The following is an 11,897-nucleotide window of genomic DNA, read 5'->3' as shown; positions in this document are numbered from 1 at the left end:
TGAGGATTTCAGCTCACTATGTAAATATATGTGCATTATAGCATCATTGTGTTATATATTCCTGCCTTTTAACCTCCGTAGGGAAAATCCTCACAAGAATCCTTGCAAGCCACCTTCTATCAATTTAGAAGACATCCTCCCTGAATCCCAGAATGGTTTCCGCCCCTTCAGAGGAACAGTGAATAAGATCTTCGCTTCACAACAGCTCCAAGAAAAATGCAGGGAACAAAATCGACCTCTGTATATGGCATTCATTGACTTTGCAAAGACATTCGACATAGTGAATCGCTGTGATCTCTGGACCATCCTCCTAAAAATCAGATGCCCTGATAAATTTGTGAATGCCTTGCGGCTCCTCCATGATGATATGATGGAAAACCTTGGACAGCAGTGGCTCCCAAAGTGACTCATTTAAGGTAGAATCAGGCGTCAAACAGGGATGTGTTATTGCCCCAACCTTATTTTCCATCTTCATAGCAATGATTATGCACCTTGTAGATGGGAAGTTTCCCACCAGTGTGGAAATCACCTATGGGACAGATGGCAAGCCAAAAGTAAAATAACAATTCCTAATATAGATCTCCAATATACTGATTCAGAGGAAGACCTACAAGTCACTTTAAAAACCTTTGCAGAAGCATACAAAGCATTCTCTCACTGAACATTGAGAAAACCAAAGCGCTCTACCAGCAGACACCAACAAATCCTTCTGCAATGTCAGAAATAAAACTTAATGATACAACACTTGAAAATGTTGACCATTTCCGCTACCTAGGTGGTCACCTCTCCACAAAAGTCAACATTGACACAGAAATACAACACCATCTGAGCTCTGTGAGTGGAGCATTTTTTTTGGAATGAAACAGAGTATTTGAAGATCAGGACATCCATAGGGATACCAAGACTCTTACCTGTTGTAAGCCTTTCATAAAACACACATTAGCAGTGATAATGCATAGCAAATCTATATTGTGTTGTGTCCTATCCTAGATTCTATTTGTAATCTACATTTCTTTGGCTACATATGTACCAAGTTCCAAGATGAAATACAACATAAAAATAACTTTTACCAATGGAGTGAGAAAAATCTTGTTACCAAAGGCAATTGTGGAGCTGTGAGGGCCATCTGGGAGGCCTCCTGGACATTATACTTGCTGTGAGCTCTCAGAACAAAGGATCCTATGGTGAACATAGGGAAGGTCTTTGTGCATCTTTTTTGAGTTCTCTTCATATACATTGAAATGCAAGTAGGTTCTTCCCTCATGTACACTGGGCATGAGATTGGGGATCTATCAATGGGGGCAGAACTAGCCCAAGCCATTATACAACTTTTTATATCTATCAGGAAGAGCAACTGCAGTGGGAAACATTTTTTTCCTGGCATGTCTACTTCTCAGGGACATGGAACACACCACAAAAACTCCTAAAAGAGAGTGGAAATCTGCTTTTGGTTTTTATTTCCTGATCTTTTGTTTAGTTATATTGGGATATTAATAGGGAAACTGCCACATTTGCAAGTATTAGGTAGTCTTTTGGGGGCCTTTTGTACTCCAAAACATGCAACTGGGAAAAAACTGGGGAGGGGTGTGATTGGATGCAAAAAATGGTTGGGGTCATGTGGGGTTAGTGGGCTGTGAATTTCCCATTCTCCATTTGCATAAAGTGCAGTGTCTTATGAGACATGCTGGGTAAAGAACTAAATCTGTGAACATCCTGCGGCTCCTCCACGATGACATGATGGCAATAGTCTTGGACACCAATGGCTCTCAGTGACCCATGTAAGGTGGAATCAGGTGTCAAACAGGGATGTGTTATTTTCCATCTTCATTGCTATGATTCTTCATCTTGTTGATGGGAAGCTTCCCACTGGAGTGGAAATAATCTATCGGACAGATGGCAAGCTATTTAACCACAGCAGACTGAAAGCCAAAACCAAGGTCACAACAACATCTGTTATAGAACTCCAATATGCTGATGATAACATAGTCTGTGCGCATTCAGAAGAAGATCTACAAGCCACTCTAAACACCTTTGCAGACGCATACGAGAAGCTTGGCCTCTCATTGAACATCAAGAAAACCAAAGTGCTCTTCCAGCAGGCACCATCCAATCCCTCTGCAATGCCAGAAATACAGCTCAATGGTGTAACATTAGAAAATGTTGACCATTTCCGCTACCTTGGCAGCCACCTCTCCACAAAAGTCAACATTGACACTGAAATACAACACTGCCTGAGCTCTGTGAGTGTAGCATTCTTCTGAATGAAGCAGAGAGTATTTGAGGATTGAGACATCCATAGGGATACCAAGGTGCTTACTTATAAAACTATTGTCCTCCCAACCCTGTTATATGCCTGTGGAACGTGAACTGTCTATAGACATCACACTCAACTCCTGGAACGATTCCACCAGCGATGCCTCTGAAAATTATTGCAAATCTCTTGGGAAGACAGGTGGACACATGTCAGCGTGCTGGAAGAAGCAAAGACCATTGGCATTGAAGGGATGCTCCTACGCCATCAATTCAGCTGGACTGGCCACGTAATCCGAATGCCCGATCACTGTCTCCGAAAACAGTTACTCTACTCCCAACTCAAGAATGGAAAACGGAATGTTGGTGGGCAGGAAAAGAGATTTAAAGATGGGCTTAAAGCTAACCTCAAAAACTGTGGCATAGACACTGAGAACTGGGAAGCCCTGGCCCTTGAGCGCTCTAACTGGAGGTCAGCTGTGACCACCAGTGCAATGGAATTCAAAGAGGCACAAATGGAGGGTGAAAAGGAGAAACGTGCCAAGAAGAAGGTGCATCAAGCCAATCCTGACTGGGACCGTCTTCCACCTGGAAACATATGCTCTCACTGCGGAAGAACATGCGGGTCAAAAATAGGACTCCCCAGTCACATACCCACCGCCAAGACACTACAATTGGAGGGCCATCATACTCGGACATCGCCTAACTTAACAAAGAACTAAATGCCACAACATGTACAAAATGTGTTTTATTCCACAATAGTATTCTTTCCTGGCAGTGGAATGTTCATACAAGACTTTGTAACCGATTTGCCCAGACATTACACCATAAAATAGCAAAGCAACATAAACAAAGCAGCTTGTACATATTAAACTATACGTTCACTCTTAAGCTTGCAGCTGCAGTCGATTTGCATTGATTAATAATTTGGGCAGTGTTTTTTTTTTAATTCCAGCTTTTGTTCTTTTTATTCAGCTGCATAGAAGAGTTATAAGACAACCAAGAATTATATGACAAGATAAACTATTTTACGGCCATTTACTTTTCTGGCTTTGAGGCCCAGGTGGTGCTTATTTCTTCTCTCTGGATGCCCAAACAGAACTCGATTGAAAAGTTCTGTATCAGCCGTAGATGCTTTTTTGCAGGTTATAAAAAAACATATTCTGCGAACCTTATTAAACAGATAATTTACCACCTCTGCTTCATCAGAAGGTTCTTCATAGACAGGCTGCTTCATGTCCTCATAAGCAGACATAATCACAGCTTGAAATAAATTGATCAAGACACAGATCATTACCATCATGAATGTAGCTAGAAAAAGACCCCCCAGCACCCGGTTGGACTCAAAGGCAGTGTCTTTAAAAGCTGAAACACAATATGAGAACACAGTCTGAGCAGAATGAGTCATGGTATTGTAGTTCCATTCATACTGGCCAAATACCAGGTAGCCAAAGGTCATGTAAACAAAAAAGTACACCGCCACCACTAAAGCCATGGAACAGATACCAGGAAGGGCTGCTAAGATGGATCGTTGAGCCAAACGCACATCATAAAAGAATCGGGAATACCGAAGGGTTTTCAAAACAATCAGGAAAGCCAAAAACCCCAATGTTATCCGCAGTGTTCTATCAACATGAGAAACCCTGTGAAATGGAATGAATTCATCTGGCTGAAGTAAATGCAACTCAGATAAGTCAGAAGCCAGCTCAAATTTGAATCCAAGTTGCAAGAGAAAGAACAAGCACACACCCTTTATTCCCAAATTAATTAAATTTGAGACAGTTTTTATGTATTTTAGCCTTTGTCGTTCCACCACATAACATTCATCAATAATATAAAAGACAAGCATATAGCCAACAGCTACATAAACAAATTTTTCTGTCTTGCTTAGCTCCTTGAAGACAGGCAGTTTGTATGAATGGATCCACAAGGTTGTGTTAATAGGGCCCAAATAAGAAAGCTCAAATATAACTGATATACTGCAAAATAAGTCTACATCTGAATTAAAAGTTGTCATCTCAACTATTAGTGCCCAGGTATTTTCATCAAGCCAACTGCTCTCTTCTAAAAAATCAATTCTTTTTGTTGAATTCCGCAAATTTTCTTCTGAGTAAAAATTAAAAGTATACCCTCCTGCTCCATATGTGTTTAGTTCTCCATATGAGCTATATTTCCATCGTTCAGTGACCGATTGATACGTGAAGCCTGAAATATTGGTGAAATTATTCAAAACAGGTTTATCAGCTGGGAGTGTCCAGGACCCAAGATGGTCTCTTTGATTTTCTTCGTCAATACCATATTTATGAAGACAATGGCTTTTACTAATCACAAATTTATGTACAAAACTTTGTTGATAGAAACATGCTTTTTTCGTAATTTTTGCCCTTACTTGTCGCATTCTGGGTACACCAAGGATTTTGGACCAAGTCTCAGAAAGATAGGTTGGTTGATCGTCATTGTGAATCAAGGGCAGAAAGACTTTTCTTAACCAGGTGTAAATGTCCTCCACTTTATTGACACGTGAGAGCCCATTAGAAAATTTATTATGAATATCCTGATTGTAATAAAAACTGGTGGTGTTTTCCATTGAGTAAGCAATGTTTAAAATAAGGATCAGAAAGACGAAATGGCATACAACATCCTTTATGAAAACAAATGCTTGACGTTGAATTTTCTGTCTTTTCTTAAAAATAGTGATTTCATCCTCTTCCAAGGAATGATACTGCTTGGTGCCCCTCATTCTTACTAAATCGTAATGTAATTCACGCATATCATCAGCATCCATATTTATGTCACTGAGTTTAATCTCTAAGTAGGCCGCTTTGCTTGACCACTGAAGGCTTTTACAGTTTTTAGGATAGAGTGTCTTCAAGGATGAAAAAATAGCTATATTCATAATTTGAAGCAAAAACACATTCACCCATAGTGAAATAACAGAGGCCACTAACCACTCTACCGAAGCTTCATAGTCAAAGGTCAGACCATGTAGTAGGATAAAAAATGATGATAATGTAGAAGTGACCAAAACAAATATCCACAAAACATATCTATTCCACCAGGATACTTTGATTTGCGGCCTTAGACAGAACACCATGTTGGCAATATTAGGTGACCTAGTTTGAAGATATGATTTGTGCTTCTCTAGATAATTATTGTTTACATTGTTGTTGGTCTTAGCACCTTGTGACATGTCATCTTCTATTGCAATTACATTTGCATCACCCTCCGGAATTGTGCAGTTGGTCCAATTTTTAGATGTGTGTCGCCATGTTATCGTTTTTGATTGTTCTTGTTTCGGTGAGTCTAAGGCCTTGGGAGGGAATTCCTGCAAATGATCTCCCAAGTCTTTTGAAGCAGTTTCTATAAGGTACCATTTCTGCAGGCACTCCTTCCAGTTACTAAGATTTCCAAACATGAAAGTGGAATATTGTGCAGGCAGTGCATGAGTTGTGCTCTGTACTGAAGGCTCCTCCTGAGAATATTTGAAAAAAGCTGTTACAATCATTTGCAAAGGGATGGAAATAAAAGCCCCTTGAACCCCAATTAAGATAGGTCTCAAATATTGTATATGTTCAGAAAACATTTGCCGTTCCTCATCAGCACTAAAAAACATAATATTGACAAACAGGATGCATAACAATATTGTTAAACAAGCAAACAATCGATGAAGCCTGTTCAGAGAACCAGTACACACATGAGCAAAGATGGAGAGCCATAAGTGGTTGTCTGCCACAGTATTAGCAAAGTCTATCATGAAAAAATCAAGTTTGTGTAAAGGTGCTTTCGGGTGAGCAACAATAAATGACCTATCTATTAAGCCATCATCTTTATCAAGTGCAAACCATTTCCGGCAAATGAACATCCAAGACTTTTTTGTGTATATGTTTTCCACCTTAATTCTGCTCAAGAACCAGTTTGGGGAAGAACCCTCATTATTGTGCCAGACTCTAAAACAATAAATTTCTCCTAGGTCAATTTTACTAGTCACAAGAAAAGTATTGACGGCCCCACGGAAAAAAGTAAAGTGTTCGGGGTGTCTTAAGCAATGTACATCGCTGACGGCTCTTTCTCCTGTCAGCTGAATAAAAACATCAGCGGTCGTTCCTGCTCCCAAACGGCTGCCGGTGTATACCGTGACCAGATAGCACACTTTATCAAAGGGGTCGTTGTCTGGCAAGACTATAACATGCTCAACGCTGTTTATATCAGCCCTGTCTTTTCTCATGGCCCAAATAGCCAAAACAATGAATAATAAAAATATGAAAAGGAGTGTTAGCAGTATCACTAGATTTTGGTGTATTTGAGTTGACTGGCTCTTTCCTACGTTTACTGGGTTTGAATATTTTATTTTCCCAGCCAAAAATGTGGGACTGTGGCTGAAGGCTGTTCTTAGTTGAGGGTTTGCAGACCGTGAAACACGTCTTTTTCCTGTGCAGATGCAGTGCACCTTTTGCCAGCTGGTCTGAGGACCAAGAGTGCAGAAGCCTTCTTTCCAATGACTTTCAACTCCATCCAGGTACAAACACTCAACAGTAAAAAGCCGAACGTCCACAAGTTGAGTATCTCTGTCCCATGGGTCTGACTGTAAAACCACAGAAATGTTCAGTTTGTCTGCTCTGCTGTCTTGGAATATGGATCTGAGCAATATCTGGGAAAGACAAACTATATAAGGGGCCTTAAATGCACAGTCACCATCACTAGAATACTTTCCCATTGGCACTGACGTCTTATTATAGGAAACACTGAAAAAAGCTATGGGATCATAGCTGACCTTGTGACCCGGATATATGAAGACCTGGAAAACAGTTTTCTTATTTGTCACAATCTGAATAAAAATGTTTTTGGATTGCCTAAGTACTTCAACACTAAATTCTCCAGTGGCTTTAGGGAGTTTTTTATCATGTCTGATCATGACCTGAAAAGTGGCATTCCTTTTCTCGTCTTTTCTAGTCATGATCATTTCAGCAACATCAGGCACGATCCCAATCCTGTCACCATTATATTTGGTTCCTGTCATCTTGAATCCAGTTATCATTGTGTTGATATCACTGGCGTACGGCAACCAAGGAAAAGGGTTATTATCAAACTCATAAAGAATCGTGGAAACTACAGCATCTCTTGTTAATTCATCACTATCCTCTTGTTTCATTTTGAAGTAAAAGTAGTTCTTGCCATCTCTTCTCCTGGAGGATGGATCAGAAATACCTCCTTTTTCATTTTTTCTTAATGTGATAGTCCAGTCTTTGGCTTCCATAATAGTTTCATTTTCTTCTGGAATTTTACCTTCTAAGACTAGATCTGCTAATATCTCGGTCATATAAATGGTTTCCTTAACCCCATTTATGTGGATATTTCCACCTTCTAACAAAGATGCTTTCTGTACATTGGACAGTCCTTCAAGAATAGCATTGCCAAGCATCTCTCTTCCTTTCAATCCCAAATCTTTGTTGCCATGCTTTTTCAGTTCTTCGATAACTTCTTTGATTTTTTTCATTGCAAGTAGTTGTGATTTTCTGTTTATCTCTGCAACTTCATGTGTTATTTGAAAAATATTTGAGATCATTTGATTTGCTCCCGTTACACTTGTAGTAGGAATTCCTGCAGACCTATTTAGAAGGAGTTCCCGCAGCTCAGTCTTCGCGGAATGTAATCTTTGTGTAACTTCTATATCATTTAAAATAGAAGCCACTATGTAGATGACATCAAGTGCCCTAAAGTAATCCCTACTTTTCACAACAGCTGTTATTGGATCTGTTGGTCCACTAATCAAACTTTGTAATTCATTCAGAAATACCTCTGTTCGCTGGCCTTTTGATGGGTCATATACTTTTGTCTGTAAAGTTATATGGTTATATGCTCCATGGACATCACACACTTCAATGTGTGCTGTCAAAGCATACTGCTTGGAAGGTATTACCACTGGAAATATTTCTGTTGGTATTACTGCTATCCCACATTTTTCAATGTATGTGTTGTTCAGCAAAAGAGCAGGGATAAGCCGTACCTGTACCATTTGGTTTGCATGTGCTAAGTGGCTTTCTTTTCTAACAACCAGGTGAAAATACTCGTAATAAACAGTATTTTTCTGAAGTATTTTGGGTTGCACTGTTTGAACTGGATCTTTGGATGCTGTCCATTTCAAATCTAACTGTTCTGGGTGGCATTTCCCATTTTCGCTTAGGTTCATGATTTCATAGTCTGTTTTATGTTTGTTGCAGTAGCCGGTAAAAGGAGAGCTCCAGTACCAGCAGCAGAAAGATGGCAGTTCTGCCTGTTGCTTCCCAGTTCTTGAAATAAACCCTGCAGTTCTTACATAATACGTTTTAGTAATCCTGCCCCATAAATGTGAAGTCTGGTGTTTGTTGTCTTGCTGCTGATAAATATGGTTTTCTTGGTCAGAGCAGATGAAAAACAATGGTGGTAATAATAAATAAGGACACATTGCTCCTGCATACTGAGAAAAGACTGAACACAAGGGGAGTAGCAGAGAGAACAGGGGATGCATCTTGAAGTAAGAAGACAGCTTGCTTGGATTAGGAGAGAATGCTGTCCTTCAACTGCCATAAAGTGAATGACTGTGGGAATTCTAGAACTTTGCATGTCACTGGGCAACCAGTGTCCAAACCTTCCTATCTGCTGAAAAGAAAAGATCCCTTGACATTATTGAAACATGATATACGAAGAAACAGATGTTCTTTGATACAGAGTTGGGGACCCTGTAGCATCTCCAGATGGACTGAATTTGGAGTCCAGTAATATCTGAATGAGTAGTGGTTCCTTCCTCTAAGAGTTTTCCTTGAGGCACCAGAGTTACGTATCAAGAATGTTCTGTATGTAAATATTGGCTCTGACACAGAACTATGGCCTCTTCCTCATTATATTATGATGCAAGTATGGGCAAACTTCGGCCCTCCAGGTGTTTTGAACTTCAACTCCCACATTTCCTAACAGCCTACCAGGCCGAAGTTTGCCCATACTTGATTATAAAGGGTCACATTTCATCTCTGAATGTCTAAAATTACATCAAAATTGTGCTGAATTATGGTTTGTTTTAATTTTCGTATTAAGAATAAATAGAAAAGAACCAATTATATTGGCATTTTAAAATCATTTACATAAATGGGTCAATAAATTGTAATGAAATTTAAATTTGGCTTGTGATTTCTTTGATTGTGAGAAGAACATATGGGTCAAACCTACAGGACATATTTAGCCTATTCCATGTCTTTTATGCAGATATGGAAATGAGAGGCTTAATCTGCCCAAGCCATTATTATTATCTTTATTAAATGGTGTTAATACATCCGGTCAGTTGTTACTTTTCTGAATGGCAGAAAGGAGACGAGATGGCTTAGCTAGATTTCTCACTCTTTGCTGGTTGAGTGTCCACAAAAATGAACCTGCCTTTTTCATTGCCACAGACAAACTGAGAAATGTTAAAACCAAGGTCAGTGGAACTCTGGAACAGTTGTAGTATTTGCCGTAATGTTAATGCTGTGAACTTCTACATAGGATCAACCTATATTTTCATAAATATAAGTAAATCTTAGAAAATATTAGGGTGAAACCTATTTTGTTTTCGTTTTGAATCCCCCCCCCCCCGATTCTGTTTTTTGGAAGATTCTTCCCAAAATAGAAACGGAACTCCGGACCCCAAATTATGAATCCGAATGGCCCCCTCCTAATCTCTAGTAATCTTCTCAAAAACAGAATTGGGGGGGGGGGGGCGCACTGCAAACAGAACAACACAACAAAAATAGGACAAATTTCTGCCATTTCACACACCCCTACAAAATACCCTATTGTGTCTCAAGCAACCCAGGTCAAAGAAAGGTGGGATAAAAATTAAGTAACTAAATAAATAAATACATAAAAAGCGAACTCTGAGCAAACAGCTTACATCTGGAGATTGTAAACAACTTGGCAAACAAGGACAGAGAAGATAAAGCCGTATTCTCTTTAATGCCATTCAACTGAATATAAGATAGTATATTCTGAAACAAATAGTTTTAATGTGTAATAAAGACACACTGTTTTTCAATGCTGTAGTTAGCAATCTACTTTCCTTATGCAACATTTCCTAAACAACTGGTGTGTCTTCAGAAGCACAGTATATTCCCCATGTCTGCTGTATACCCATCTTTAAATCATAGGAGAATAATCATATCTTAAGGGAGCATTACGGTTTGTAGATCACGTGATGCTATAGTACACAATTTCTGGGGTTCAAAATGACAGTTTACATTAAAATTGTCAGGAGGTAGCACAACAGGAAGCATGCCTGAGAAGCTTCCCTGAAGGGCTTCTACCCTGGAGTGCTTAGAACCACAGCATCCCAAGGACTGTGGTTATTCCTGGCTGACTAAGAACACATGGTGCCCTGGAAGCTGGGTGGGCCCAGGTTTTTTTTTTTAACCTGCATTATTGCTGCACATGCACCTATCAGTGTTTATTATTTATTTATTTATTTACCCCCACCTTTCTCACCCCAAAGGGGACTCAGGGCGGCTCACATATATACATATAGGCAACAATTTGATGCCATACAAACATACATTCAGCAAACAAACATATACATTAAAACATCTCAAACATTAAAACCAATTATTAAAACCACGCAATCCAATATCATAGTCCGAGGATGTTCCAGTTGTCATTGCACTATTCCATATTCACTTATTGCACTGAAAATTTTCTATCCAAAAATTTGGTCCCACATCCACGTTTCTAGTTTTTTTTCCTGAAGGTCAGGAGGGAGGGGTTGATTTGATTTCACTAGAGAGGGAGTTCAACAGCCGAGGGGCCACCACTGAGAAGGCTCTGTCTCTCATCTCCACCAACCACACCTGCGAAGGAGGTGGGACTGAGAACAGGGCCTCCCCCGAAGATCTGAGCTTCCGGGGTGGTTCATAGAGGGAAATACGTTCGGATAGGTAAGCTGGGCTGGAACTGTTTAGGGCTTTATAGACTAAAGCCAACACTTTGAATTGTACTCGGTAGCAGACTAGCAGCTAATGGAGCTGACGTAACAGGGGGGTTATATACTCCCTATATGTAGCTTCAGTTAGAAATCTGCCTGCTGCCCATTGGACTACTTGAAGCTTTCGAACAGTCTTCAAAGGCAACCCCACGTAGAGCGCGTTGCAATAATCTATTCAGGACGTAACACGAGCATGGACTGTTGTGACCACGTCTGACTTCCCAAGGTACAGGCACAAATGGCACACAAGTTTTAATTGTGCAAAAGCTCCTCTGACCACCACTGAGACCTAGGGTTCCAGTCTTAGTGATGAGTCCAGGATCACTCCCAAGCTGCGAACCTGTGTCTTCAGGGGGAGTGTAACCCCATTCAGTACAGGCTGTAACCCTATACCCTGCTCGGCCTTCCAACTAAGCAGGAAGACCTCTGCCTTGTCTGGGATCAATTTCTTCTCCCTCATCCAGATTGTCTCAGTTGCCAAGCACTGGCTCAGGACCTGAACAGCCTCCTTAGCAGCAAGTGGAAAGGAGTAACAGAGTTGTACATCATCTGCATACAGATGACACCAACATCCACATTTAATTAATCAAATATTTAATTCAGTAACCATGCAGGTAAAAGAAAGTTATCCCATGGAACAACCTGTGTGGAAGCAAGGGAAGACAGG

At 40.1% G+C, this 11,897-nt stretch overlaps 1 protein-coding gene across 1 annotated transcript; it reads right to left on the bottom strand.

Moving 5' to 3' along the window:
* Positions 1–2,983: 2,983 nt before the first annotated feature.
* On the bottom strand, positions 2,984–9,260 carry pkdrej (polycystin family receptor for egg jelly). The gene has a single exon (XM_016994182.2). It carries the CDS (start codon positions 8,753–8,755, stop codon positions 3,257–3,259), a length of 5,499 nt encoding a protein of 1,832 aa, XP_016849671.2. The 5' UTR covers positions 8,756–9,260; the 3' UTR covers positions 2,984–3,256.
* Between the last annotated feature and the right edge of the window lie 2,637 nt (positions 9,261–11,897).

This window comes from Anolis carolinensis, chromosome 5, assembly GCF_035594765.1.
Source record: "Anolis carolinensis isolate JA03-04 chromosome 5, rAnoCar3.1.pri, whole genome shotgun sequence".
NCBI classification, from domain to species: domain Eukaryota; kingdom Metazoa; phylum Chordata; class Lepidosauria; order Squamata; family Dactyloidae; genus Anolis; species Anolis carolinensis.
Note: the sequence above shows the minus strand (reverse complement) of the source record. Positions and strands in the feature narration are given on the sequence as shown.